General features: G+C 46.3%; 1 protein-coding gene across 4 annotated transcripts in view; it reads left to right on the forward strand.

The window, feature by feature from the left end:
- LAMA3 (laminin subunit alpha 3) overlaps positions 1-26,991 on the forward strand; it is a gene marked incomplete at its 5' end in the record, with an annotated part of 240,762 nt that extends 213,771 nt beyond the window's left edge. For all 4 annotated transcript variants that reach the window (XM_082667718.1, XM_082667719.1, XM_082667720.1 and 1 more), the window contains 13 exons: positions 3,742-3,859; positions 4,230-4,370; positions 6,971-7,110; positions 7,519-7,650; positions 8,473-8,626; positions 12,719-12,888; positions 16,825-17,008; positions 19,222-19,362; positions 21,733-21,892; positions 22,008-22,138; positions 24,017-24,110; positions 25,355-25,474; positions 26,484-26,991. In XM_082667718.1, the coding sequence (XP_082523844.1) occupies positions 3,742-3,859; positions 4,230-4,370; positions 6,971-7,110; positions 7,519-7,650; positions 8,473-8,626; positions 12,719-12,888; positions 16,825-17,008; positions 19,222-19,362; positions 21,733-21,892; positions 22,008-22,138; positions 24,017-24,110; positions 25,355-25,474; positions 26,484-26,629 (1,831 nt within the window). In that variant the 3' untranslated portion in view covers positions 26,630-26,991. The remainder of the gene's footprint in view (positions 1-3,741; positions 3,860-4,229; positions 4,371-6,970; positions 7,111-7,518; positions 7,651-8,472; positions 8,627-12,718; positions 12,889-16,824; positions 17,009-19,221; positions 19,363-21,732; positions 21,893-22,007; positions 22,139-24,016; positions 24,111-25,354; positions 25,475-26,483) is intronic.
- Positions 26,992-27,402: the final 411 nt, after the last annotated feature.

The raw sequence follows: 27,402 nt of genomic DNA on the forward strand, positions 1-27,402 counted from the left end.
TGTGGGAAGCAGGGACCAGACCACAGAGGATCTTGAAAGTCACAGTAAGGAGCCATTGGGGGCTTCAGCAGAGAAAGGACATGATCAGATTTGGGTTTTCAGTAGCTTGTTCTGGTGCAGGGAGGAGATTGGATTAAGAGGGGAAAGGCAGAGGCAGGTAGAAAGGTTGGAAGATGAGTGTAACGGAGGTGAGAGAGGCGGGTGGCCCGACCACAGAAATGACAGCGCAGATGGGGAAAAGGAAGTGGAGTCCCAATATACTTCGGGCAGTGGATGGGCTGTGCTAAATGGTTGCTTGGGTTCGGGGAGCACTCAAGAGGGACACCTGGGCTTTGATCTAGCGCTTGGACAGATGGCCAGCACCAGCAGAGAAACAGGGCAGTGAGTTCAGTCATAGGCTGAGTCCCAGGAGCCCAGGAGACAGCAGGTGGAGATGCCCAGAAGGGTTGGACAGAAGGCCTGGACCTTTGCAGAGAAGACCGGGCTGGAGAAAGGATGAACAAAGCTTGGGAACAGGTGGCCATTGAGATTAGACGGGCAGGTGGGCTCCCAGAGCCGTGAGGGATTCTCAGCGGCGATACGAGAGCCACTGGTTGGTGGTTTGCCTCCGTGCGGTGTCAGCAGAAGGTCCACAGACAGCAATGTGGGTGCCAACCAAGCAAGGTTTCCTAGAGAAAAGCAGTGGGTGAGGATCCAAAGAAAAGGTTCTAGTTTCGGCTCAGCCACCAAATAGCGGGGTGACCTTGGGTTAAGTCAACACTCAGCCTTTCTTTGACTTTTTATCTCTGTCCATTAAAGAAATACACGTGGATATCGTTATACATATATGTACAGATAGACATATAGAATCTTCCTAGTCATTTGTTTTAAGGTCTTCCAAACAGGGACTGTTTCCATTTTCTGGGCAAGTTTATACTTCGATTATTGATGCAAACCACAATGACATGGAACATACAGGAGACAGAGGCCAATTGAAAGATGTCACTGAGCTTTTACTCTCTCATAAGCAACACGCTGAACAGTATTCAGCTGTTTCTGGCCCTGCTTCATCCCTCTGGTGCTGTCCTTGACGGTTCAGAGTCCTGAGAACCCCCTCTGACGTGGGTCACAGAGGATTTCTCCTGAGAACCCAGCAGTTCTTTCAAAGGAGGGAGACGCCCCGACCCCTGGCGTTAGTGGAAGACAGTCAGTGCTTGAACCTGATGTGGAGAGAAGCAAGCCTCGTGTCATCTCTAAATACAGTAGCTTTGACAAGAGAGCTTGTGGGTGTGGTGTTTTCTCCTCTCTCCCTGTAGTGTACCTTCTGGGAATGGGGACCCAGATCTTGGAATGACTTGTTCAGGATTACAGTCAGAAGTCACAATCTGTTAATCCCATCTGCTTCCCATGAGAAGAGGAAATCCTCCCTAATAATGCCAGAGGGCCTCAGACCAACAAATACTTCCTGCGGACCTACCTCATTGCATCACAGAGTATAATAATATAACAGTAAAATGAAAATGATTCAAAAAGTAAACATCAGGCAGGGATCTGTTGGGCATTTACTAATACCCGACATGGAGTTTGGGATTAGATTTCGCTCTTATGCTCTCTGAGATCAGCCCACGGCAGGTTGGACCTGGCTAAGCCTTTGTGAACCGATTGGCCCATGGTGTGTACACATACCCCAGCGTACTAACCCATTCATACCACAACCTACACTCCTCCACAGTCATGGTCCTCTAGCAAGCGTGCTCAGACCCAGAATCCTGGAGCAAACGTGGAACTCCAGGCCCTCAGATGAGCCAGAGTAACAAGAACACCTCAAAAAATAGTGGAAGTAAATCTTTCCTCTTAACACCTCTGCTGTAGATAACTGTTCCTTAAAGCAAGAGTCAGGATCATTCCAGTGCTGTGGGTACACAACTGTATAAGCGTAGAGAGCAAGGGCTTCAGGTCACACAAGTTTGTGTGAGACGCTGACCACGCAGATCCCAGTGCTGCCCACTTCCTGCTGTATGACTTCGTGCAAGTCCCTTAACCTCCCCAAGCCTCCTTGTACATCTGTAATGTGGGCATAGTGATGGTCTAACTCTGAGAGTGGTTGTGAGATTCAGAGTAAAGGAGTTAGCACAGTGCCTGGCACATGGTAAGTGCTTAATAATGTCAGGTAAGAAAATATCTCCCTCGAAAGGTTGTTGTGAGGATCAGATAATAGTACCTTGCACAAAACAGGTGCTCCGTATCTGTCGGTGGCCTTTCTTTCCCCTTTACTCTTCTGCCACCTTATTCTTCCTCCAACCTATGCTTTACAGAAAAAAGGAATCAGGAGATGCTGATGAGTCTAAAACATGCTGAAACCCGAGAGAGAATGCATCTAAATATGTGTATAAATAGACAAGCTCCAGCAATGAACTTTTCTCCTTTGCTGAGGCAGGAAGCCAACTTTATAAAATAATCAAGCTCGTGCTGTAATGCCACTGAGGATTCATTTCTTCCTTTCCCTTTTAATGAAATTTAATTTTATGCATATTACCTGTAGCTCAGCTCTTTACAGTGAATTGAATAAAAATGAAGGCAGACCCCTTTCCATTTAGAAAAGTGAGCTGCTTTAGGGATTTATAATGCAGTCGGCTTTGTGTTTCTCTTAGTACATCATTTGCTTAAGAAACACAAATATTTGCCCAGACTTCAGTCATTTCACGTATGTGAATGTTTTTATGTGACGTCAGCTCCCAAAGTCAAATCAAAGGGGAAATGTCAAAGCAGCCACGTAGCAAGAGCTGCTTTAGAAATTGCTTTGTTATAACGATGCACTGACGTGGGGATAGTTACAGACTATGCCGTCTCACGCTGAGTTCTTTCTCTGTACCGGCTACCACTTGAGTGTGTTAACGCGTAATATCTCATTTAAACTCAGGACAACCCTGGGAAGCAGATTACCACATGCACATTGTATAAACGAGGAAACAGAAGCACAGAGAAGGCAGGAGGGACAGGCCTCGAACCCACGCAGCCTGGCTCCAGAGTCCGTGGCTCCAGAGCAGCCCCTCCTGAGTGCATGTTCATGACCACATGCCATGGAGGGTTCCAAGCACTTCCCGGATGTTAACTTGTTTAATCCTCACAATGACCTCTTGCCCAGCTTGCACAGTTAGGAGGTGGTGGGTACAGCATACGAGGCCAGACAGTGCTTTCCATTGTTCCAGCTTGGCACTGATTAAATACCAAGCCGCATTTTTCATAATTGACTAGGACCAAAAAGTAACAGTTTGTTTCTTCTGCGTTTACAGTGGCTGACTTCAACGTGGACAGGAAAAAAAGAGCAAAGAGTTTTCTACAGTATTTCTGGTTCTTATAAGTTACTTATTAGGTTATTAATATTGAATATATATTTATGGTATATTAAGTTATTAATATACTTTTAATTCATGATGCGTTACCACGACTCCAGGAGGGGATGGAGGAGCAATTCCAGATATTGTACATCTTCTATACCTTTTGGGGACGCTGGCCATTCTTCTGTCAACATTGTTGTGTTCACTTTTAAAGCTGAGAATGCAAATCACACAGAAAGGAAATAGATTTCCCTAGCATCACAAAATAAATAGCATTCTAGACATCCCATGAGAAGAGATAAGCGTAAAACATGTACTTGTTCGTGGGTGACAAGTGGTAGGGAATGAGTGCCGTGTTTCAGCTCCAGTTCCCCGTCAAGCCTGCTGTGGTCCATCTCTCCCGTTTTCTCGAATCCCACATCAGGTTTAACATTTCTACACCTGCTTTCCGAGGCTGCGTGAAAAACCTGAAGAAGACCACTGGTGTCGTTAGACTGAATGATACTGTGGGCGTAACAAAAAAGTGCTCGGAAGACTGGAAGGTAAGTGAAGAGTTCCAAACCTCGCAAAGGAATGCTCTCCAGCTAACCCGTGCTTGGCATTCGTTAACACACCAACTTTTGACGTTTTCTGGTAGCACACAGTGTTACTGTGAACTAGTTCATTTATTACACTCCCCACGTACTTGCAAAACCTCTTCAGGCTTGCATATTAAATTTGTAGGAAAGTAGGAATACCAGCTGTACACACAAAAACGTACAGATGATTGGTAAGTTATCATGCAGACAAGCAGACTATTTCTTCCCATGGGTCACATGGATTGGTTCAAGTGAGGCGACATAGGTTAAGATACTGTATTTCAGCCATGACATGATTACAGTGCCGGTAATTTATTCCGTGTTTTCGTTTCAGCTCGTGCGATCTGCCTCATTCTCCAGGGGAGGACAGTTGAGCTTCACCAATTTGGACTTCCCGTTGCCCGGCCACTTCCAGGCCTCCTTTGGGTTTCAGACTTTTCAACCCAGTGGCATCTTATTAAATCATCAGACAGGGGTATGAAATATTGTATGAATACTGAACAAGATGTAAACCTGACTCAAGGTTTGATGTCAAAAACAATAGAGGGGTTTTGAAGGTAAATTTGTTAGGCATTTTATCTATCCTCACACAGTAAATGCTATTGTGGATTTCAAACATGGAAGCTGTTGCCCATCCTGGGGTAGGTCCTAAAAGAAATCAGGCTTAGAAAATACATTATAGTTCACAGAATTGAATTTGTGTGTATTCATGAACTCATTTTCATTCTTTTAGGTATATTTTGTGAGTGAAGGTGAATTAGAACTGTTATAAGTAATAATGTAGCTTTAATTTTTAGATCTAAGAAAAAAATCAGAATGTACCCCCATCATTCCTTTGTTATTCCACACAAGGTAGCTCTTCAGATTCCTTTTTTAGCAGCAGCAGCTAGTTGGACAATATTTACATCGGTGAATGGGAGAGAGTAAGGTCCTTTGCTCTTTGTTCCTGTACAACAAGCCACAGAGATTCTATAACCTAAGAGGATTTAACCAGTGTGGTCATGTAGGCGTAAAAGTCAGCTAATACTCAGAAATCGCCTAGCGGAACGAGTGGGATTTTAAAATAGAAGTAGAAGTAGGACACTGTTCTTCTTGGATTTGTTTCTTCAGGATTGCCAGCACAACGGACAACTAGTATATGTTGAAAGGAAGGATGTAGCTGCCTCTGTGGTTATGTCGTAGTAGAACGCTTCTCCTCTCTTGCTATCTTTGTTCATCAGCAGTTCGAGATCTTTTTTTAAAAACAAAACACATACCGTATTGCTAACACATATATATGGAATTTAAGAAAAGAAAATGTCATGAAGAACCTAGGGGTAAGACAGGAATAAAGACACAGACCTACTAGAGAATGGACTTGAGGATGTGGGGAGGGGGAAGGGTAAGCTGTGACAAAGCGAGAGAGTGGCATGGACATATATACACTACCAAACGTAAAACAGATAGCTAGTGGGAAGCAGCCGCATAGCACACGGAGATCAGCTCGGTGCTTTGTGACCACCTAGAGGGGTGGGATAGGGAGGGTGGGAGGGAGGGAGACGCAAGAGGGAAGAGATATGGGAACATATGTATATGTATAACTGATTCACTTTGTTATAAAGCAGAAACTAACACACCATTGTAAAGCAATTATACTCCAATAAAGATGTAAAAAAAAAAAAAATACCCCTGAAAAAGCACATGCCAACATTTAGATTGTGAGAGTGGCTTTTCCATCAGAGCAGGATGTTTGGACCCAGCTCTTTTGACACACACTCCTTGTTTCCTCTACCAAGAGTGGGGACACTTAGTACCCAATATACAAAATGGTCCAAAACAGGGGGAAGAATGGGCTTAACAAAAGATGAGATCACTCCTGGACAATGCAGGAACCCTTCAAATATCCTAGGAACACTGCCCTCAACTTCTTAATGGATTAGCTAAGGAATACATTTCAATTAGCCTTCTTTTATCCAGTTTATAATGAATATTGCCAATTGAAAAAAAAATCAACATAAAGTGAAATTGACAATGGCTACGACCACACACTATAAAAATTGTTTTAGGCTAAAAGCTCACTGACAAATCACATCTGGTTGAAAACTGCAAAAATTGTACCTGGTAGGAAAAAAAATTAACAAAATTAAAATGACAACTGCTAAAACTACACACATTTTTAAAAATTAAGAATTGACAGAAAGAATCAAATCATCTTGCCAAAATTTGGATCTTCAGAGTTTGACCTTGGAAAATTGAACCTCCTAGAAATTAGGATCTGAAAGTAAAAAATTCATGACTGAAGAGAAGCTATCGTTGTAATCATCTATGAAAATAAATTGATGAATCAAGTCTTTGTTGTAAAAATGTATTCAGAGGAACATCGATGCTGACGAAAATAACTTCAGCAAAATGATAGTGAAAATAGGAAAATTTAGAAATATTTTAACTGTTTTGTATAATTGATGGAGAAATTAAGGGACTTCCCTGGTGGTCCAGTGGTAAAGAATCTGCCTTCCAATGCAGGGGATGCGGGTTCAATCCCTGTCAGGGATCTAAGATCCCACGTGCCATGGAGCAACTAAGCCTGCCACGCCACAGCTACTGAGCTCACGCACCACAACTACAGAGCCCACATGCCCTGGAGGCTGTGTGTCACAACTAGAGAGAGAAAAACCCACAAGCCACAACGAGAGAAACCCACGTGCCACAACAAAGAGCCCGTGTGCAGCAACTAAGACCCAATGCAGCCAATCAATCAATCAATCAATTAAATAAATAAAAATTTAAAAAAGGAATGCCTGGATCAATTTATTTAAAAAAATTTGATGGAGAGATTAAGGTGGTTTATGAATATAGGTCCATAAAATGCTTTTGACAGATTCATCAGTGTTGGAATAATTTGCTTAAGATTTTTATATTCATAAATGTGGAGTCCAAATATTCAAAAATAATCTTTAGATCAAAAGAGCAAAGTCAAAACATTGGGGTCAAAACATCCTGTGTACCTAGTTTTGATCATATATTCAGTATTAATACATTCATAATCATTAAATGCAGATGGACTGCACTGATGGGTATGTTCTGTGATGATTTTAGGCAAGCAGCCTACAGGTCATCCTGGAAGATGGCCACATTGAACTGAGCACCAGGGACAGCAGCAGCCCAATTTTCACATCTCCACAGACGTACATGGATGGTTTACTGCATTACGTGTCCATAATAAGCGACAACTCTGGGTGAGTGGAATGGCTCTTCTGCGAGAGCGCTAAGAATTTTACTTTATTTCGTTTAATGGAATCTTCTAGTATCTTTTCTGAGAAATATTTGGCCTTAGCATTGACACTATTTTACTAGTAAATCTTGGCCTTCTTCCTGGTTTTATATCAATTTTCTCATTTAAAAAATCAACAGTTGGGCTTCCCTGGTGGTGCAGTGGTTGAGGGTCCGCCTGCCAATGCAGGGGACACGGGTTCGTGCCCTGGTCCTGGAGGATCCCGCATGCCGCTAAAAAAAAAAAAAATAGTTTAGTGAGTTATTTCAGGTAGAAGATTTTGCGTCTGAATCAGACACTCGTTGCCCACCTGGCGAGAATCGTTTTCCCCAGCTGTTCTCACTCCTGTTTTGTTTTCCTCCTGTTTTTTTAGGCTCCGGCTCCTCATTGATGACCAGCCTCTGAAAAATAACCAAAGGCTGCTAGGCTTTTCAAATTCCCAGCAATCCCTGCGTCTGGGCGGGAGTTATTTTGAGGGCTGCATCAGCAACGTTTTCATCCAGAGGTGGGTGCCGTTTTCTGTGCGTGCACAGCTGATGAGAATGGCCTGTGACCCAGGGGACTTGTCATGGCAGGCTGCACGCCGCTCTCGTCCCGCTGACTTTCAAGATGACCTCTTTGGCACGATACACACATTAAAAGCAAACTAACTGAAAGCTTCTGGGCTCATCCTACCTTCGTAGGAGCAGCCTTGGAACACAACCTTGGAAAAGGTTTAATTAAAATTTACTTTCAGATTATGGCCTTTTTAGATAAGCGCAAAACTCTCCCCTGGGCAGAGGGAGAGCCCAGGACTGGTCATGAACCTTAGGCAGCCTGTTAGGAGCTTGTGAGCTGCCATCAGGGCTCAGGAAAAATCATCAGATAAAGCAGATTTACCCGTGAGATTTTCCTCCTGAAATGCAGTGAGATAAATGCTTCCACAGACTCACTTCTGAGGTTTCCTCTTGTTCACCATCATTCTAGGTCATCCAGTGTCTGTGTTTGTCCTCTCTGCATATTTCATTTTCATATTTCTATGTGGCTCCCACTCCAAAGAACTATAATATTCTGGCTTTGCTGCAACGCTGGCTGTTCAAGGCAATAAAAGTTTCCCAAGGCCTTCTGCTGGCGAGGCATGGTGCTGGATATTGAAGGGAAGGCAGAGGTGGATACAGCACATTCTCATCCACTATGAGCCTAGTGTTTCCTCTAGATATCCTGTACAGGGAGGAGATGAACGTTTACCCAGAAATCAGGACAGTAAGAACGTGTAGTTTTGAAACAAATCCTCCCCGCTAGTGTGTCTTCCTTGATATGTCAGCGTTCGTTTCTGCCCTCATTCCAGATTATCAGAGAGTCCCGAAGTCCTAGATTTGGCCAGTAAATCCACCAAGAGAGATGTGTCCCTGGGAGGCTGCAGTTTAAACGAATCACCTTTTCTAATGTTGCTTAACGGGTCTACGAGGTTTAACAAAACCAAGACTTTCAATATCCACCAGGTGAGTATCAAAAAACCTTACCCTGGGTTTTGCTTCTTTCCAGATGATTCTCGTAAGAGAGTCCTGCCTCACCGGAGATGTTGGGGAGGGAGGGATGTAGGTCACCTGATCCGGTGGTGCCCAGTGCCTCCAGGAATAATGGGTCATCAACAGGTGGATGACACCAAAAGGTCAAAGTGGTTTTTGTTTTAGCTTTTATTTTGTATTTTGAACGTCTGACAGTTTTTGCAGTCATAGAACAAATAGACCCTTGACTGCGGTTTCTCAGTGTCTGCAGCTGATGTCTTGCTCTTTTGACACTTCTGCTGTGTCTCCAGCAAGTACAATGATTGTCTCTGGGATACAGGGCTCATGACCCTTCTCCTGCCCACAGACACTCCTCTGCCTGCATCCTTTGACGAGATACACACACGCCCCCAGGCCTTGCCAAGACCAGCGTGGCTTGACCTTGACCGCACATTAGAGACACCTGGAGAGCTTTTACAATCCCAGTGCTTGGGTTGCATTCCACTCAATTAAGTCAGACGCTCTTGGGATAGGTCCAAGCGGCAGGAGTTTGTAAAGGAGTTTGTAAAGCTCCCGGGTGATTCTAGTGTGTAGAACTAAGAGAGGCTGAAAGGAAAGGAAATTCCTTGTTTGGAGGAGTGGAAGCTTTGTCATACATTGAACACAGGGTCAGAACTTAAACAAGTTCCTTGCTCTGCCTGGGGTCTACAGTGTGACCTCCCCATATCTGAGGTTACAATTAATGTGATTAATGGATAACACTGAACACCTCCAATGTGCCAGGTGCTACGCTGAGCTCTTTAAGTGGATTTTCTTACTAAATCCGCACGTAACCGTATAGGAGAAGTACTATTACCAGCCACATCTCACAGAAAAGGATGCCGTGGCTTAGAAAGGTGAGCAGTTTGCCCAGGCTCCCACAGATGGAAGGCAGAGTTGGAATTCAAACCCAGGTGACCTGACCCCAAAGCCCAGGCCCTCTCGAGAGCAATGCACTTCCATTCAACCCACTTTTCACTTAACATCAATCAGATGCTGCTTGTCTGCCAATATTTCTCCTGCTGCACAATGATTTGGGGAGATGGAGAGATAGTACATAAAAAGAAATTTTTTTTTTTTGCTTTAAGAAGAAATATATTTCATAAATCCCAAAGGGTTGTCATTTTACTCTCAGGAAAAGAACACCTTTAGACCTGCCCCCTCAGGAATGAAGTCATAGATTCATTTATTTCCCTGTAATGCTGAGAGTTACTGAGAGATTAAATTAGCACGGTGATGGTGGATGGAGCGAAGGAATGGATTCAAAGCTATATAGAAGATGGAATGTACCAGACTCATATAATCATTGAAGGTGGGCGGCAAGGGAGAGGTGGGAGTTAATATAATTCTGAGGCATCTGGATGGATGGAGAAGCCAGTTATGAAGAGATGAAAAGGACAAGCCTTTGGAGGGAACGAGAATGAGTGGAGTTTGTGGCCTATTGAGTGACAGGTGCCTCAACCAGGTGGAAAGCTGGTAGGAGACTGTCAGGTGTCTCTGGGGGCCTCAGCAGAGAGAGTGGGACTGGGGCTATTGATGGGGGATCCCCAGTGAATACACTGTATTTAATGTTCCCCCTGTTCCGTGCAAGCCCCCAGATTAGGTGGAATAAGACATTAATTCTGCCTCCGAAAGCCCAATGCAGAGACAAGGCGACCAAGCTTTGCGGTTAAGTACCGGATTTTGGTGTCAGACTTCCTGGCTTTATCCCTTACTACGTGTGTGATCTTGAACGATTATCTAACCTCCCCGTGGGTCTGTTTCCTGCAGCGTACAGGAGGATATAGAACAGTAATATCTCACGGTGTTGTGAGGGTCCACTGAGGTAATAAATATAAAACGCGTGGCACAGGGTAGGCATGCCATAAATGTTAGCTGTTATCGTTACTATACACACGAATAACCTACGGGACGGGGACAAAACGTGCTCCAGGAGTGGTACGCCAGGTATTTTCCTGCTACAGAGATCGGGGGGTTCCTCTGGAGGAGGTGATGCATAGACTGGGTCTGGAGCAGGGGTTGAGTTTAGATGAGTAAACGTTGTTGCTACGTGAGCAGAAGCCCAAAGCCGGGAGGCAGGGTGTGGTGGAACTCGCAGGTATAGATGCTTTGCGTGCATTCTCTCTGATCTGCACAAGCCTTCACTCTCTCTCTTTCAGTTCCCACCACACCCCTGTGAGAGCAGAATAGAATGCCAACTTTACACGTCAGGCAATTGAGTCTCAGAGAGGTTAAAAGAAAAATGTGCCCAAGAGCACCCAGTAAGTAAACTGTAGAGTCAGAATTGAAACTCAGGGCTACAGAATCCCGAAGAGTGTGCTCTTCATAGGCACTTGCTCAGGGGTAGGTAAGCTCAGAGTCACATGCTGCAGCCGGATCAGACAAGCCTCCGACGGCCTGATGTAATTTTGACATTTTTTCTGTAGTCAGCGTGAAGCCATTGAAAGGAGTGCTTTAAGCCATGTCTAAAGACGAATAAACTGGCAGCAGCCTATGGAATGGTTTGGCCTAGGAAAGTTCTACAGACGTGGCGTCAAACTGGCAAAGTACCGGAACGGTCCAGGCAAGACAGTCAGCAGCCTGACTTTCAGGTAGAGGGACTGGGAGTGAAAGGGAAGGAGTGGAAACAAAATATGTCCCGGAGATGAACAGTAGGACATGGAAACAGAGCACGTGCAAGAGGCCAGGTAGGAGGGTGTCCATGATGACCAAGGTGTGAGGCCTGGGTGCCTGGAAGGATGATGCTGCCGTTAAGAGAATTAAGGAAAAGTCGGTACCAAGAGTGTGTATGAAGACTGTTCCTCTTGATGTTACTGCTGCTGACACACAAGAGTCTTTCAGGGAGGGAGTGGGCCCCGCTGGTGTGAGCCCCCGGCAGGAAGCTCCTGGAGGATCCAGGCCTGGCTGTGATTTTCAACAACTCACTTAACTTTCTGGTGATGGAACATCTCCACTCAGCAGATAACTGGTATTAAGTCTGCATCCCAAGCATCGTCTCCAGGAATCTGGTCAGGTTGGAGAACCTGATCCTGAAGGAATCTGAACTGTTAGGAAGACTTCAGCTGCTAGGGCTTAACCCTCTGTGGGGATCTATAGTGTCACATTAAGGGACAGCTTGAGGATGAGTGTGCTGCAGGCCTGGCCCACGGGACTGGGCTCTGCTTCCCCACAGCCATCCTGGCTCCATCCCGCACAGTTCTGGGCTACGGACAGGGCGTTCCCTCACCGGAAGCACAGATCTGTGGCTTTCTCTCTCCTCTGGAAGGAAACATTTCTCAGAGGCCCCGCTCCTTGACCACCTCTTAAGGCTCATTGACCAGGAGGGTGTCACATGCTCGTTCCTGAACCAATCCCCAGCAGGGAGAATTCCCATCACTGGCTTCCAGGAATGGAGAGCCCCACTGAGCCCTGAGCCCCATGGGAGGGACTGTGGACCCCTCATCAAAGTCTGGGCTTTGCAGCAGAGAAAAGAGGGGGAAGGGCTGGAGAGTCTCAGTTCCTTCCAACAACTTTTCTAGTCTCGTGTGATGTTTATGATGCTTGTTCTTCTGCATTAAAACTCATTCCTGTTAAAAAGTTCAAAGCATCGTCCAGGTCAGGAGAGACTTCTGTGTGGGGGTCAACTCTGAGGAAAGTGGGGACAGGCTGTGGTCCCCTCCTGTTCTCTGGGTTCTTTCACGGCCCTGCTGCTAAAGCCCAAGTGAATGGCCTGGAGGGGAGATGGCAGATTGGCGGCTCCAGGCCCACTGGCTGTCTGTGTGGGCCTCAGTGCTGCTGGCCACCTGCTGGCCTTCCTGAGGGACACTGTGGTTCTTCTGAAGCTCCATGGAGGTGAGGTGCTCTGGGTATCCACTGGTCCCATGTATAGCAGACCTGTGTAGGATGGGAATAACATGCATCCTCCCCAAGGATGAATTCATCTCTATTGAATTCAGCTCTTAGGATCACAAGTCAAAACTGAGCGAGGCACTTAGCAAGATGGGCATTTTCCAACTCTTGCCTCTGATAATCAGCTGTCCTGATTTTTTTTGTTTCTCTCCCACACAGCCATGGTGTGACACGCCAGCCGCCTCCCCAAGGAGCTTGAAGGTGAGGGGAGATACCCAGTCTTGCCCACCGCTTCCAGAGGCCCAGGCCAGCCACGGAGCCCTCAGGTTTGGGGACAGTCCCACCAGCCACCTGCTATTCATGCTTCCCCAGGAGTTGCTGAAACCCAGGTATCATTTCATTTTCCTGCCCCAAGCCAACTCAGAATCTGATTCTACCCTAGGGCAGGCTAGCCGGCACGACAGCAGGCACCTGTCACCAATGAAGGGGGCACTACCACGTTTGCAAAAAGAGGTGCTGGCCTACCTGAGACACACAGCCTGGGGGCCCGAGCCTGCTTCCTCCCAGCAACTGGGAGGCACACGTGACACGTGCTGCTCAGAGGCTGAAACAGTCAGCTCGGCTCTGGTTTAGAATTGACGGTGTTCTAAAAATAAGGCTATTACTTTCCAAAGGTGCTATTTGTTGCTATGCTAAATCACCTTCTCCCGCATTCTACAGTTAGAGGAAAATCATTCTTTTAGGAAGACTTGGTGTCAGATCCATCATTTTTAGAGAATACATTTGGATTTTTTGTGCTAACAAGTTGCGTCTCTTTTGGGGAGGAGGGAATAAGCAGAGATAGTAATTCTGTCAGAAAAAAAAAAGTAGGAAAACAAGGCTTGTCATTTTCATGTGATTCGAAGGAGACATAAATAAAAAGGTGCCCAAAATTCCTTTACGACTTCTCTACAGAGGCAGAATGGCCCAGGGGTCCAAAAGGCCTGGCTTTAAGACCTTGGCTTTCAATCCACCCACTCAGCCACTTGCTGGCTGCGTGACCTCAGGCCACAGGCCAGTTCAGGTCCTGGGATGCAGAGGTCAAGATGGGATCAGACGTGCAAAGGAGTTGTTATTCCTGTGCAGAATAAAAGGGGGAGAGCAGGAGCTGGCAAGGAGAGCCTTCAGCTGAGACACAGGCCTGGGGCCTGTGAAAGGAGAGGGAAAGGCAGGCGTGGGTGGGACGAGCCTCAGACAGCAGGGAAGCTCCAAGGGAGTCAGGCAGGCCGGTGGGCCTCACAAGCGAAGATCACCCTGTAGAAGAGTCCAGTGTCGGGCACGACGGCCCGGCTCTAGTTCTGCCGCTGAGCTCGGTGCTTGGCAGGCGGTCACCTGTGTGCCACTGCGGTTCTGAGAGCGTGGCAGTTGCGGGCTGCCAGGCCGCCGTGCCCCCGCAGCAGGGTCTCCTGAAGGGAACTCTGAGTGGCAGCTCCACGGCCACCGCGGGCTGCTGTTCAACTTTTCTAAGCCTCAGCTTCCTCTCCATAAGCTTGGCATAATTATGCCTGTCTCACATGTTTTTGCAAATTGCCACACCTCTTCGAACCTCAATTTTCTCATCAGTTAGGTGGGGTTGATAACGTTTCCCTTGCAGGGAGGAGAGGTCATTGCTTGTAATGAGCTGGCCCTTGGAGGTGCACTCAGTAAGCAAGTGCATATTCACAGGCAGGTGTGAAGCCTGGAAAGGGGAGGGGCCGAGTTCTAAAGGAGACCCTTGGCCAGCTGCCGGCATCTCCAGTAGACCCGTGGAAATTCTGGGGATCCCTGATTCGCCAAAACTGTGCTAGTCGAAGACAGACAGATGGCAGAAGCAGTGACCCTCTCAGCCCCTCCCGGGGCTTTTCCACTCCGCATCTCTGCTCTGTTGGTCAAGCTGACCGTAATAACAGTCTCCCTGCAGATGCTGCCCACGCTGTCCTCTTCCCGGCCTCCCCACTCTCCAGCCCCCCTGCCTCTGCCCTCCCCCTCCCTCCGTGGCCCCTTTCTTACATCTTCTCTCTCAGCACATTCACTGTGGTGAGTTATCCGGCTTCTTCTGATGATTCGACCCCAGCATCTTCCTGTCCAACACTGAATTATATATAATAAATGGAAAAAGTAACATCCTTAAAGGAAAGCAGAAAAAAAATAATCCTTAGTAAATATAATTTAAAAATTATTTTAGTCCCCAGTATTGTAGCAATCAGAGTATATTTTCAGGATGTTGCAAGATTTGGACTATTCTATTATTCTCATTCTGGTTTCTATTCTAGAAACTTTTGGCCTCTCCTGTAAAACCCTGTACCACTATTTTAACCTCTGGGTGAATGTATAAAAACGCTACTTTGCTCTCTGTCTTTCCCTCCTATCCTCCAGCAATAAAAACTCATAGCTACAGTGTCATATGCCAGGATTTGAAGCTCCTGATGTCATTTTTGGGTGTGTGTTAGTCTTTTCTGAAAGAAAATTGCTTTAAGAAATAATTCTGGAAAGCAAATGTCAAGTCTAATAACCAAGCCCACACATGTAAAGTGCTTTCATTCTGTAGCAAGTTCTACCATCCTCCTTAGATTGGCTAACCCTCGTATTCCAAACCTCCGCACTAATACACAGCTACACCAAGAGAAATACTGAGCCGTGTCACCGTCGGCTTGGTTTAATTTCACAAATATAGATTTCTTTTGCCTTTTGAAGAACTATACCCTCAAGGAAACTTGCATAGCTGTAGAGTGAAAGTGCATGTCCATGTTTGCTCAGCCCCACAGTATTAAAAAGCAAAGAGATGTAACGGTGTAATCATTTCTTCCACTTCCTGATTCTGCCTCCGCATTTTCCATTTGCCATTTAATTCAATTCAATAACTCTTTCTTGAGGGCCTCCTGTGTATCATGCACTGGGGATGCAGCTTTAATCAGGGTAGACCCCGTACCTGCCCTCTGTCTGGTGTGCACTTGGACACAGACCACAGGAATGGGTGATGACAGCCTTTTTTTTTTTCTTTTTTTGGCTGCGCCACGTGGCACGCGGAAACTTAGTTCCCCAACCAGGGATGGAACCCATGCCCCCTGCAGTGGTAGCGCAGAGTCTTAACCACCGGACCACCAGGGAAGTCCCTGATGATAGCCTATTGACACCCATATCTCCCATTACCTTTTCCCAGTACACTTTTAGGCACCTCCTCAGGGCACCTACACACCACAAACCACTCAAAGAATGAACCATCCATCGCTGCGTTCCCAGTGCCCACCATGGTGCCTTGTACATACGACCCACTCATTACATATTTGTTGAATGAACGAATAAATGGATGGATGGTTGGATGGATGTGAGTTTGCATAGAAAGCAAAGCTTGCTTAGCCACACGTACCTATGATATGTAACCATCATGCAAAGGAATATTAACGTTCACTCTCTGCTTTTACTGCGTGATGCTTGCGTAATTCCTCTTCCACCATAGAGGAGGTATTAAGGTCCGAGAAATGTTAAGGGTAGGTGGGAGAAGGTGGATCCGGACTCCTGTGCCACTGTGTTAAATATGTCTTACGGGAAGAAAATGCTTACCTGATGCTTAAATCAAATCCTTGTTATTCAGGTTGTCCCCCGACTTCTCCTCACAACCTTCCTCTCCCTGCATGTATACAAAGTAGAAAGCGTGTTCACTGGGTTTAACAATCGAGGCTGCTCGGTGAAATAAGCCAGTTGCAAAAAAGACAGATACTGTGTGATTCCAGTTCTATGATGCGCCTAGAATATTCTAATTGATAGAGGCAGAAAGCAGGATGGTGGTTACCAGGCGCTGAGGGGAGGAGAGGATGCAGAGTTGTTAATGTGTAGAGAGTTTCAGTTTTGCAAGATGGAAAGAGTTCCGGAGGTTGGCTGCACAGCAACGTGAAGGTGCTTAACACTACTGAACTGTACTCTTAAAAATGGTTAAGATGGTAAACTTTATGTTTGGTATATTTTACCATAACTTTCTAAAATGTAGATTTTTTTTTTAAAGTAAGGCATCTTCCTTCTTGCCATGTGCTGGGACTTAACGCCACTAGCTGAGTTTGTCATAAAACTTCCTCTTATTTCCCAATACGGTAAGGAAATTATACAACAAAACTTTTAGCAGCTGAAATACAATGGCTTTTAAAACTTCCCAGAGAGACGGTCGTTTAATCAAGAAGTACCTTAGTTTATTCATTTAAATAAGGAGGTTGTAGGGTTTTGTTCCTCACTGTCTCTCCCAGCTATGGAGATCTGAAGAAACACTAAAAGCCTCTTATTTTCCTCCTTCGCCTTTTGCTTTCTTTTCCCCACAGGTCACAGTTTGCCGTGGACTTGCAGACAACGGCGTCCAGAGGGCTCGTGTTTTACACAGGCACTAAGAACTCCTTTATGGCTCTTTATCTTTCGAAAGGACGCCTGGTCTTTGCACTGGGGGCAGGAGGGAAACAACTGAAGCTCAAAAGCAAAGAGAAGTGCAGTGACGGGAAGTGGCACACGGTGAGAGCTGGGGCTGCCCTAGAGCCTCCGCTGGGGCCAAGTTCACTGCTGAATAGCTGAAGACGGGAGTCTCAGCGTTCTTCCCGGCAAGAGGGCACAAGTACTGGGAGAGCTCATGTGGTCAGAGGCACTGAGCGCCCCAGCGCCTCGGCCCCAGAGACTCCTGAACGCGCCATGTGTGGATGTCATCCTACATGCCGAGACGGGCTTTCCTCCCTGCTTCTTTACCCGCCGCCCCCAACCCCCCATGCACCTCCCTGGGCTGCACCACTCCCCTTGCCTTTTCCCACACTTTGCTCCCTGGACCATTTCTCTCCTTCAGGACAGTTTCCAGTCTCCAGGCCCCCTGTGAGTCTGGAATGCCTTCTCTGTAGCCAGCCCAGGTGTAATCACCCACATCCCTAGCATCTCAGCTCTTGCCTGAAGGCCTCCCAGGGTTAAAGAAATACAGTTTAAGGAAAGAAGGGACCTATGTATTTTTGTTTTCTGACGAGGGAATTGGAACTCAGAAAACTTAAGTGACTTGACAAGTTACACTCACTCAGTCATTCAACAAATATGTAATAAGCTGCCATCCTGGAGCACATAAACAAAAAAATCCCCAATATAATGTCAGCTACTGCTTTGAGAAAACACTAAAGCAAGGTAAGGAAGTGGCCGAGTAGGGAGACTGTTTCAAATAGGACAGTAAAAGAAGGCCTCCTCCAAGAGATGACAATCAATCATATAAAGTTATAGGAAGGATTTCCAGGCAGAGGGAACAGCAAGTACAAAGACCCTAAGTTAGGAGTTAGCTGAATGAACAGAACAGAAAGGATAAGAAGTGGGATTCAAGAGTGAGGCAGGGGGACTTCCCTGCTGGCTCAGTGGTTAAGAATCCACCTGCCAATGCAGGGGACACGGGTTCGAGCCCTTGTCCAGGAAGATCCCACATGCCGCGGAACAACTAAGCCCGTGCGCCACAACTACTGAGCCTGTGCTCTAGAGCCCGTGAGCCACAACTACTGAAGCTCATACGCCTAGAGCCCGTGCTGTGCAACAAGAGAAGCCACCGCAATGAGAAGCCAGCGCACCGCAATGAAGAGTAGCCCCCGCTCGCCACAACTAGAGAAAACCCATGCACAGCAACGAAGACCCAACGCAGCCAAAAATAAGTTAATTAATTAATTTAAAAAAAGAGTGAGGTGCAGGCCCAGGTCATTTAAGCATTGAAGGCCAAGGTGAGGATTTGGGATTTTATTCTGAGTCTCTCTGAAGCTTTTAGAGAGTCTAAAACTAAAAAAGCGTTACACAAACAGATTGATATTTTCAAAACCCTCTTTAGCTAAAGTGTCTAAAACGGAGTAAAAATAGAAGTAAGTAGACCAGATGGATGCTATTGCCTTTGGTTCAAGAGGCTGAGGTAGAGGGGGAGAGAGTAGACCACCCAGGATGTGTTCTAAAGGCAGAGCCAAGAGGTTTGGCTGATGGAAAGAGAGGAGTCAACATCAAGTCCTGTGATTTTGGACCAGTGATTGGGTCAATAGTGGAAGCTTTGCTGAGAGGGAGAAGATGGGCAGGAGGTAGGTGTTGCTAGGCAAGAGTGGGAACTCTGTTGTCAACATCCTGCGGCTGAGCTGCCTATCAGACCTTTAAGCCCAGGTGTCAGTAGATAGTAGAGGCCAGAGGTCACAGCTGGGCATCTACACTGGAGAGTCATTTGTGAATAGTCTCGTAGCCATGAGGTGGCAGAGTCCACACCAGAGCCCAGGGATCCTGACTTTTAGCAAAGAGTTTAAAACACTTGATCCCCTTGTTGGGAGAGGAGTAGCCATTGGCCCCTTGCTCCAGGACCCCTGCTCAGAGGAGCACGTGGCTTTCTCCCGTCTCAGCTCCGCATACTCTCTTCCTTCCTCTCTGTTGCATGGATGTATGTTTATTTATGATCCTTTGGTTCTTCAGTTATTTATCTTTTGTATAAATTTCCAGTCATGTATATTTTTGTTTACTTTTGAGAAATCTTTTTTTAGTTCATGTTTTAAGCTCACTCTGTTTAATATCTGACATAATCTCACAAAATGATGATGATGATACTGTGGTGAAAACTCTTGATTTTTCAAAGCTACTTGAAGGGACAGAAAAACTTTAAAAAAAATTTCCTGTGACCACTAATAAACTACAATGCCAGTTGTCAAAGGTAAGAATACGATTAACGTATTTTCTTTATCCTTAAGGTGGCATTTGGGCAAGATGGAGAAAGGGGGCGCTTGGTTGTGGATGGTCTGAGGGCCCGGGAGGGAAGTTTGCCCGGAAATTCCACCGTCAGCCTCAGAGCACCAGTTTACCTGGGATCGTCTCCTTCAGGGAAACCAAAGGTAAATAGTTATGCTTCAGAGCCACAGATAAGAACAAGTCACCCTATAAACTTTATAATTATACCATACATTCAAGGATATCAAAATACTTTATTTTAATAACTGAATCTGTATTTTAATGTTATTTGGTGACTGAAATAAAATTATCTCAAGAACCAAACTTGGGGAAAATTTGGGTTAAGGAGAAAGTCACAAGTTTGTCTGTCCCCAAGAAGGAGGGGTGCGTACCAGGATTTTTCAGGTTCAAAGGCTCCGATGGGACCGTGGCCCCAGGGTGGCGTTCTGTGGGTGCCCTCCCCCTGTCTTCTCCACGTGGCCAGAGGGCTCACTGCCCCTGACTACTTGGGGTGGCTGAACCCGCCTGTCACTCTTCTCCCAGATCTGCCTTTTTTGCACACAAAGTGAAGATGGCCCGTCAACAGCTCCGGCCCAGGAACTGTCCTCCTCCAAATGTGCTGCCAGGCGCTGAGCCCCTCCTGCCCCTTCCCACTCCGCTGGTGCCCATTCTGGTGTGATGTGTGCTAGCAGCTGGGGGGAAGGGCCGAGACTCAAATCTGGGCCAGAAATGGACGTAATCAAAGCAGGTCACTTCTGCCAGCGTGGAGTCTAGGCGGTCAGGCTAACGTGGCCTTGACCTTGGTATCTCCACAGGACTCAGGCTGGCCCACTTGAGTTTTGCACTGTGGTTTGGGCCAAAGCCCCAGCAAGTCAAAGTACTGTTTTACTTTGTTGTATGTAATAACTTTTATATATGTATCATAAATAATATATAACATGATATAGTGTATGTATTATGGTATCTAATACATATATAACGTATAACATGTTAATAATTGCTAAAGAGGATACTCAGTGTTTGCTTTTCTGCAACCTCTGTACCTTTTTCCCTCTCAGAGAAATCACAGGATGGGGTAGTGATTCGGGGCACAATTTGGGTGCTCTTTTTTTTTTTGCGGTACACGGGCCTCTCACTGCTGTGGCCTCTCCCGTTGCGGAGCACAGGCTCAGCGGCCATGGCTCACGGGCCCAGCCGCTCCATGGCCTGTGGGATCTTCCCGGACCAGGGCACGAACCCGTGTCCCCTGCATCAGCAGGCGGACTCTCAACCACTGTGCCACCAGGGAAGCCCTGGGTGCTCTTTTGACTTGGGTAAATCACACTCAACATCCTAAAATCTGAGACAATCAGTAGCACCCCATTTACAACATCCTTTACCAGCAAGGTCCTATTCGCAGCCTTCCTTCAACCTGAGGGTGCAAACCACCGAATACCCTCCTCCATATCCTTTCAAAGGGAGGCAACATCCAATCAGCCAGTGGCTGCCTCCAAATACCAAAACCTGCAGCCAGTCTTTGGTGATTCCATGTTAGGTTATGGCCTGAACTGGAGAGCCTGAGCGTGGTGTCAGATACAGACTCTTTGTTATACATGATGGCAAATCTGAAGAAAGTAACATTTCTTAGGGGCCCCAATCAGTACTTTGTTGTTGACACTGACACCACATGCATCTATAATACCACTAGATTCCCTTAAAATTACCATGTCTTGCATCCGTCGTGTAGGATTCCAGAGTCCTAAAGGCATTTACTCCAGAAGAGAGTAGAGGGATTTTATTCAGTGATTTTATTAACTTTTTTGAGAATTTCATGAAAGTTATAGCCCCTTTCTCCAGGAAAATACACAGACATCTGGTATATAATTTAAGGGGTCAGAGAACCCCAGAAGCTTGTCCCTGAGCCCCAGGTGAGGAGCCCTTGTTTCAGGCCAGCTTTCGGCAGCCGTGGGGGCTCCACGCAAGCCCCCTGATCCCGCACCCTGTGTCTGACCTTGACCCTGTGGCATTCGTGATTTGTTGATGGTGCACTGGGCCCAACAGCGTAGGGAGCTTTCTTACCCTTCATTATTTTAGGAATGTTTTGGCCTCGTTTTTCAGCCGGCCGCCCTGCATTAAGCTATCACACGGGCTCATGAAACCCTAAGAAGTATTTCGTACCTGCAAAGAGACGGTGAGATCTGGGAACAGCAAGGTGGCAATTTCCCCTGTTGCAGCTCTGACTGTGGCCCAGGGTCAAGTCACCCTCTGTATTCTTGTTTCCACGCTAGGTTGCCATCTCCATTGCCCCTGCCCTTGGTTTGATGGTACATTCAAACTTCGACCACCCACCAAACACCTGGTATCTGGGTTTTCTGGCACTGTGGAGGGAGCCAAAATGGAGCCAGTCAGGCCCACCTGACTCTTGGAAGCAGGATGGATGAATCCCCCTCCTTCCTCCTCTTTTGGACAACTGCCCCTGCCCTTAACCTTGGCTGTGCATGGATTTCTGGGAGTTGTGGGTAATACAGTTTGCTTTCTCTTCTGCTTGGTTGCAGACCCTCCCCCAAAACAGCTTTGTGGGATGCCTGAGGAACTTTCAGTTGGATTTGAAACCCCTGGACACCGCTTCTGCAAGCTTTGGGGTGTCTCCCTGCTTGGATGGCCCTTTGGAGAAAGGCATCTATTTTTCTCAAGAAGGAGGTCATGTCATCCTAGGTAAGGAGTAGTTTGGAAGGCTTTGTATCTTTATAGCTTCGATTCTGAAGAACTCTTATCCTTTTTTTGGAATTATGATGTTTAAACTATTATTTGTTTATTTTTGTTTTGAAAGCCAACTCCGTGCTTTTGGGGCCAGAATTTAAGCTTGTTTTCAGCATTCGCCCGAGAAGTCTCACTGGAATTCTAATTCACGTCGGAAATCAACCCGGGGAGCACTTATCTGTTTATATGGAGGCAGGAAAGGTGTGTATCTGTCGGATGACATGGGAAGGGTGTGTGAATTTATATTAGAACCAGATTCCACTTCTGGAGACCATGGTAGGTGGAGTTACGGTAGAGAGTGGAATCCAATCTTGTATTTAAGAGGCCTGACTTCAGGGCTAACTTACCCTTTTCCTTAAGTAATTTGGTCATCATGTTTTCTGTTCTTCATCTTTTAAATTGGGCAAATTCAAACAAGCTGGGCTGAATTCCGGCTCCACCACTTAGTTATAGGGCCCTCGGGAAGTTACCTAACCTCTCTCTGACTCAATTTCTTTATCTTTAAAATGTGGAGAATGATGCTTATATTTAAGGGCTTTTGTCAAGAGAGGAGAAGCTGCCATATACTCAGTAAATGTTCATTTTTCTCACCTCCCCTTCACCCTTGTCACACCTCTACTTTTATTTATTTTATATGAACATTTATCAGTAAATGTTCATTTTTCTCACCTCCCCTTCACCCTTGTCACACCTCTACTTTTATTTATAAGGGCAGCACCAGAGTTCATGGGATGGATTTTCTCACCAGCCATCTACACCATGTCACACCCTTGCCCATGCCCCACATCCGCTGGGTCAGCTTCAGATTCCCTTTATCCTCTCTACACAGCTCACCAAGCCCTTCTGGTCTCTGCAGCCAAGCCGGCCACAGGGTCTCCACCCAGCCTTCCTTTAGCTTTTCATGGCTTCCTTCTTCAGCCATGTGCTTTTGCTGCTCCATCTTTCCCATTGCTCACAGGCCTACTCAATATCTTATGTTCACCACCCACGTTTAATCTCTTTCCTTTGCAAAACAATCTCTTTCAAACCAAATCCTTCCAGGAAGCCTCTCTTAGTTAAGGCCTTAAAGCAAAGATTGATAATATAGCATTTTCTTTTACCTTTATCCTTCCAGTTTACTGAATGTGAGGGAAGACTCTCAGAATAAAATACAGTAGTCAGAACTCTTGGACACTTTTTAGTTAAGTTACAGCTTTAAGTCTGAGCAGGCCTCTTGCGGGCCCAAGAAGCAAGGAACTATGCTTAACGGTGGTTCAGACAAAGCTGGCTTTTCAGGGGAGGGGTTGGGGAGCATCTTTGGTGAGAGCTTCTGGATAGGAAATACTCCCCCAAACACGAAATCAAGACCTGATAACCTTCCTAACAGCTGTGACACTGCTTAGCTTGAAAATTGCCTGAGAAAAGGCTGCACTGTCTGCTTACATGCAAATTAGATGTAAATTACTTATCAACAGGCTGATTTTAGCCCTCTCGTTTCATTGACCTTGATTCAGCCCCTGGAGAATCCTGGCCCAGAGTGGGAATGCGGGATTCTGCACAACAGCACGTTGAGTGCCTGACCCCTGACACGTGCCCAGTGCAAACTCAGTCAGTTAGCGTGCTGAATTCCTTGGACGAGACCCCTCTTTAAGTCCTGCGTTCGTGGAATTATTATAATTGGCTGCCCCTTGCAGCCGGGTATAGGCCTCAGCCAACGTTTTTGCCTTCCAAATTGTACACGTCCTCCTAAACAGAGCTACTGTCACATGCTAATCACTAAGGCAGATCTTCGGTGCTAATCAGTAACCTTTGAGTCAGGCCTGATGGGACCGGGGTAGGGAGTCAGTGGGAAAGGCTCCTTACCTTTGGCAGTAACTTCAGGCCAGGCCCTGGGTTTGCAGCTCACTTGCCTGGAAAGGGGTGCAACAGAGAGATTCCTGCAAAGCCTTTGTCCCTCTATGGTCACCTGGTGCGGGAGGGTGTACCCATGTTTCAAGTGCTCCTGGGTGGTCAGGGTGCAAGGGCTGGGAAGGAAAGATGGCAGGAAGTGGGCCCCACCTGCCTTTCTGAAGGAAATAGGAAAATGCATGTGTGTTCCAGGTCACGGCCTCTGTGGGCAGCGAGGCAGGTGGGATCCTGACATCGGTCACACCAAAGCAATCTCTGTGTGATGGACAGTGGCACTCGGTGACAGGTATGACGTCCAGTAGCCTATTGTTCACAGACTGAAACAGTCTCCCTTTCCATCTGGACTCGAACATCCCAAACGCTCCCTCAGTTCATCCATCCATTAGCGTCTGACCAGGGTCAGCCCACCAGGTTAAGGTGCTGGGAACATGTCTATTCTCAACTCCAGTCGTATTTATGTAATTCACGGCTCCAGTTCTCCATAACACACTGAGTTTTTTTTGGGGGGGGGCGGTGTGGAACCCAGCAAACTGATAAGCTATGTTTGTTTTCAAGGTAGCATAACACTGTGATTGAGATTTTGCCTCTGAAGTCAAAGAGAACAGAGGTCAGGTCTCAGTTCCAGCCCTGTGAGACCTTGGGCAAGCTACTTAATTTCTCTTTATCTTCAGTTTTCTCATCTGTACAACGGAGGTAAAAATAGTATACACCTCCCAAGGTTGTGAAAACTAATGGGATAATGCGTGTGAAGTGCTTAGCAGTGTCCAGCACGTCCTAAGTGCTCAGTAAATGTTTGCTCTTAGTATAGGTAAAGTTCATTGTTGGGTTATTTTTTTCAACAACATTTAATACTAATGCCAAGGATTTAGACAAACCACTTGACGGGGAGCAGGCATAAACTCTCAAGTCGAATCTGCTATTTTAGGAATAACTTGCGCATACAAGTTTGGAGATATATTAACCTGTATTGGCTAAAATATCTTTTGTTAAAAGTAGCTGCCTCTTGGCTAATTTGAAAGCTAACTGCATTGCAGTTGGTTAAGATTGTTGACGCTGGAGGAGTTTTATTTGGGAGGGTCAAAAGCCACTGTCTTTGGAGTCCGTTTTCAGCAGTCAGTCAGTGTCTTCTTGGAAAGAACCAGAGATCACGTGAAATAAGCACTGGCCTCTGGAGACAGGAAACCAGGGCTTGAATCCCAACTTGTTTAATTTATAACCAAGCCATGTTGCCAAGCTCCTCAGTGATGGAGGGTCACAGTCTCTTATCTGAGAAACGAGAGTGATGATATCTTCCTCACAGATTCATTTTAAGGATTAAATTCTGTAATATAGGTGGAAGCACCTAAACAGCACCTGGTGGGGAGAAATTAGTTGAATTTGTGCTTAGGTTGATGGAATTCCTGCGAGCCGTGCTCCCTCAGGTCCAACAGGAGTGAGTGAGAAAGAAGCCGATGATGATGCCCGGTGTAGACATTATACAGTGGGCAGGGCTCTCAGGTGATAGACCTGACCTGCTTTCCTTCCCTGCAGTCACCATAAAACAGCACATCCTGCACCTGAAACTGGACGCAGACCATAGTTCCACCGCTGGACGGCACCCCGTCCCCACTGCTCGCACGCAGGAGCATCTGCACATTGGAGGTGTCCCAGGTAACCCCTGTGCTGACTTCTACACCCATGTTGTCCCACGTCAACTCTTAACATCTCCATCGTAACCCGTGGGTGGGGGCATCACATTTGTTGGGATATCAGCAGGGGCAGCCGTTGGCTGGACCATGTAGACAGTGAGACTCTTTCTCCAGCTTGTGGGGAAACCGGACTGCCAGCAACAGAACGTTTCCCAGCAGCCCAGGCCACGTGGCTGCTGCTTCCACTTGTCCCAAGCCTATAATTTTTTTTTTTTTTTTTTTTTTTTGTGGTATGCGGGCCTCTCACTGTTGTGGCCTCTCCCGTTGCGGAGCACAGGCTCTGGACGCGCAGGCTCAGCGGCCATGGCTCACGGGCCCAGCCGCTCCACGGCATGTGGGATCTTCCCGGACCGGGGCACGAACCTGTGTCCCCTGAATCGGCAGGCAGACTCTCAACCACTGCGCCACCAGGGAAGCCCCCCAAGCCTATAATTTATAAGCCTCTCCTAAGAGCCTGCATGAACCTAGAAGCCTGATATCATAAAGAATCAGAAAAGGGCCTGAGAAACTGGTCTCTCCCCTCCAGGCACTTAGTTATGGTGACTTATTAAGCTGTGTGGAGCCAGAATGGGGGAATCAGGCAGGGTGATCAGAGTCAGGTGAATCAGAGTCAAGTTCAAGACTGGAATTTTGCCTGGAAAGAGCCTTGTCAGCCTTCATTGATTTATGTGCCTCCAAATGGTCTGGTGGTTAATTTTATAGGTCTTCCATGACCCATGAAAAGCACTAGAGTTCAGAGTCATTATCTATTGATTTGGGCTGTGGAATCTCCTTCTCTGAAGGATGTGCAGAGTAGCCTTGTGGCTGACCTTTCACAGCAGGGGCTGTGCTGGGTGCCTGCTTAAAGCAGGAGAGGACTCGGTGGACTGAGAGCCTGGGTCCCTTTAGCTCTAATAAGACCGTTTCTTAACGGAGTGCATTCACTTGACAGTATGCGTGAGCCATCAAATGCCTCTCCTTTTGTCTTTCAGCTCATTGGAAAACCCTGAAGCTTCCCGTGTGGAGATCCTTTTCTGGCTGCCTGAAGAATATTCAAGTCAACCACGTTCCTGTCCCTGTCACTGAAGCTGCAGAAGTCCGGGGGACTGTCAGTCTGAATGGCTGTCCTGACCACTAACTCAACCCATCACAAGGCCACAAGGCAGGGAAGTTCACCTCCGGAAGCACTGATTACCCAACACCCCTCCCTCTCCCCTCTCAAGGTCGTTCTGACTTAAGACACCATCCCGATGGGTTTATTAGCAAATCTCATTTTTAATTCCAACCACACATACCCATCATTTTGGCATTCAGTGCTACATATATATTTTACATAAAAATCCCATTTCTTGAAGAGGATGAACAAATCCTTACATGCTTCTGGTAATATCACTTTAAAAGTTTGATGTCTTTTAAAGAACACTGTTTTCCACTTGTTAAAAAAAATAAATATCTTGCAAAGCACTTTAAAAATACAAAAATTTTACATGTGTTAAGATGTTATAATTTATGGGGTTAAATAAATGCAGTGTACTCTTCAAATTATGATGTTTTATTAACATAAAACGATTGGCTTGCTGGTCATTTTTAATTGTATTCATTCTTCAGCACCTGTTCAATGTGCCACGTACAACACAGTTTTCTACAAATAATTACCAAGCACATGCTGGTGAGGTACCGTGTGTGCTCAGTGTTGGATCTACAGTCGAGGAATATGCAATCCAATCGGGGAGACACATACTGTTCATAAAATAGTAAGTAACAAACTGAATAAATGAACCTGCAACTCCACTTGGCTTCCCACGTACAGTCTGCTGCCAACCAAGTCTAGATTATGATGATCAATTCCTTGAGGGCAAAAACTGTCTAGTAGAGGAGCTGAGATGGATGTATATATTATCATTAAAGCTT

The sequence above is a fragment of the Grampus griseus genome (assembly GCF_964374135.1).
Source record: "Grampus griseus genome assembly, chromosome: 12".
In the NCBI taxonomy this organism is placed as follows: domain Eukaryota; kingdom Metazoa; phylum Chordata; class Mammalia; order Artiodactyla; family Delphinidae; genus Grampus; species Grampus griseus.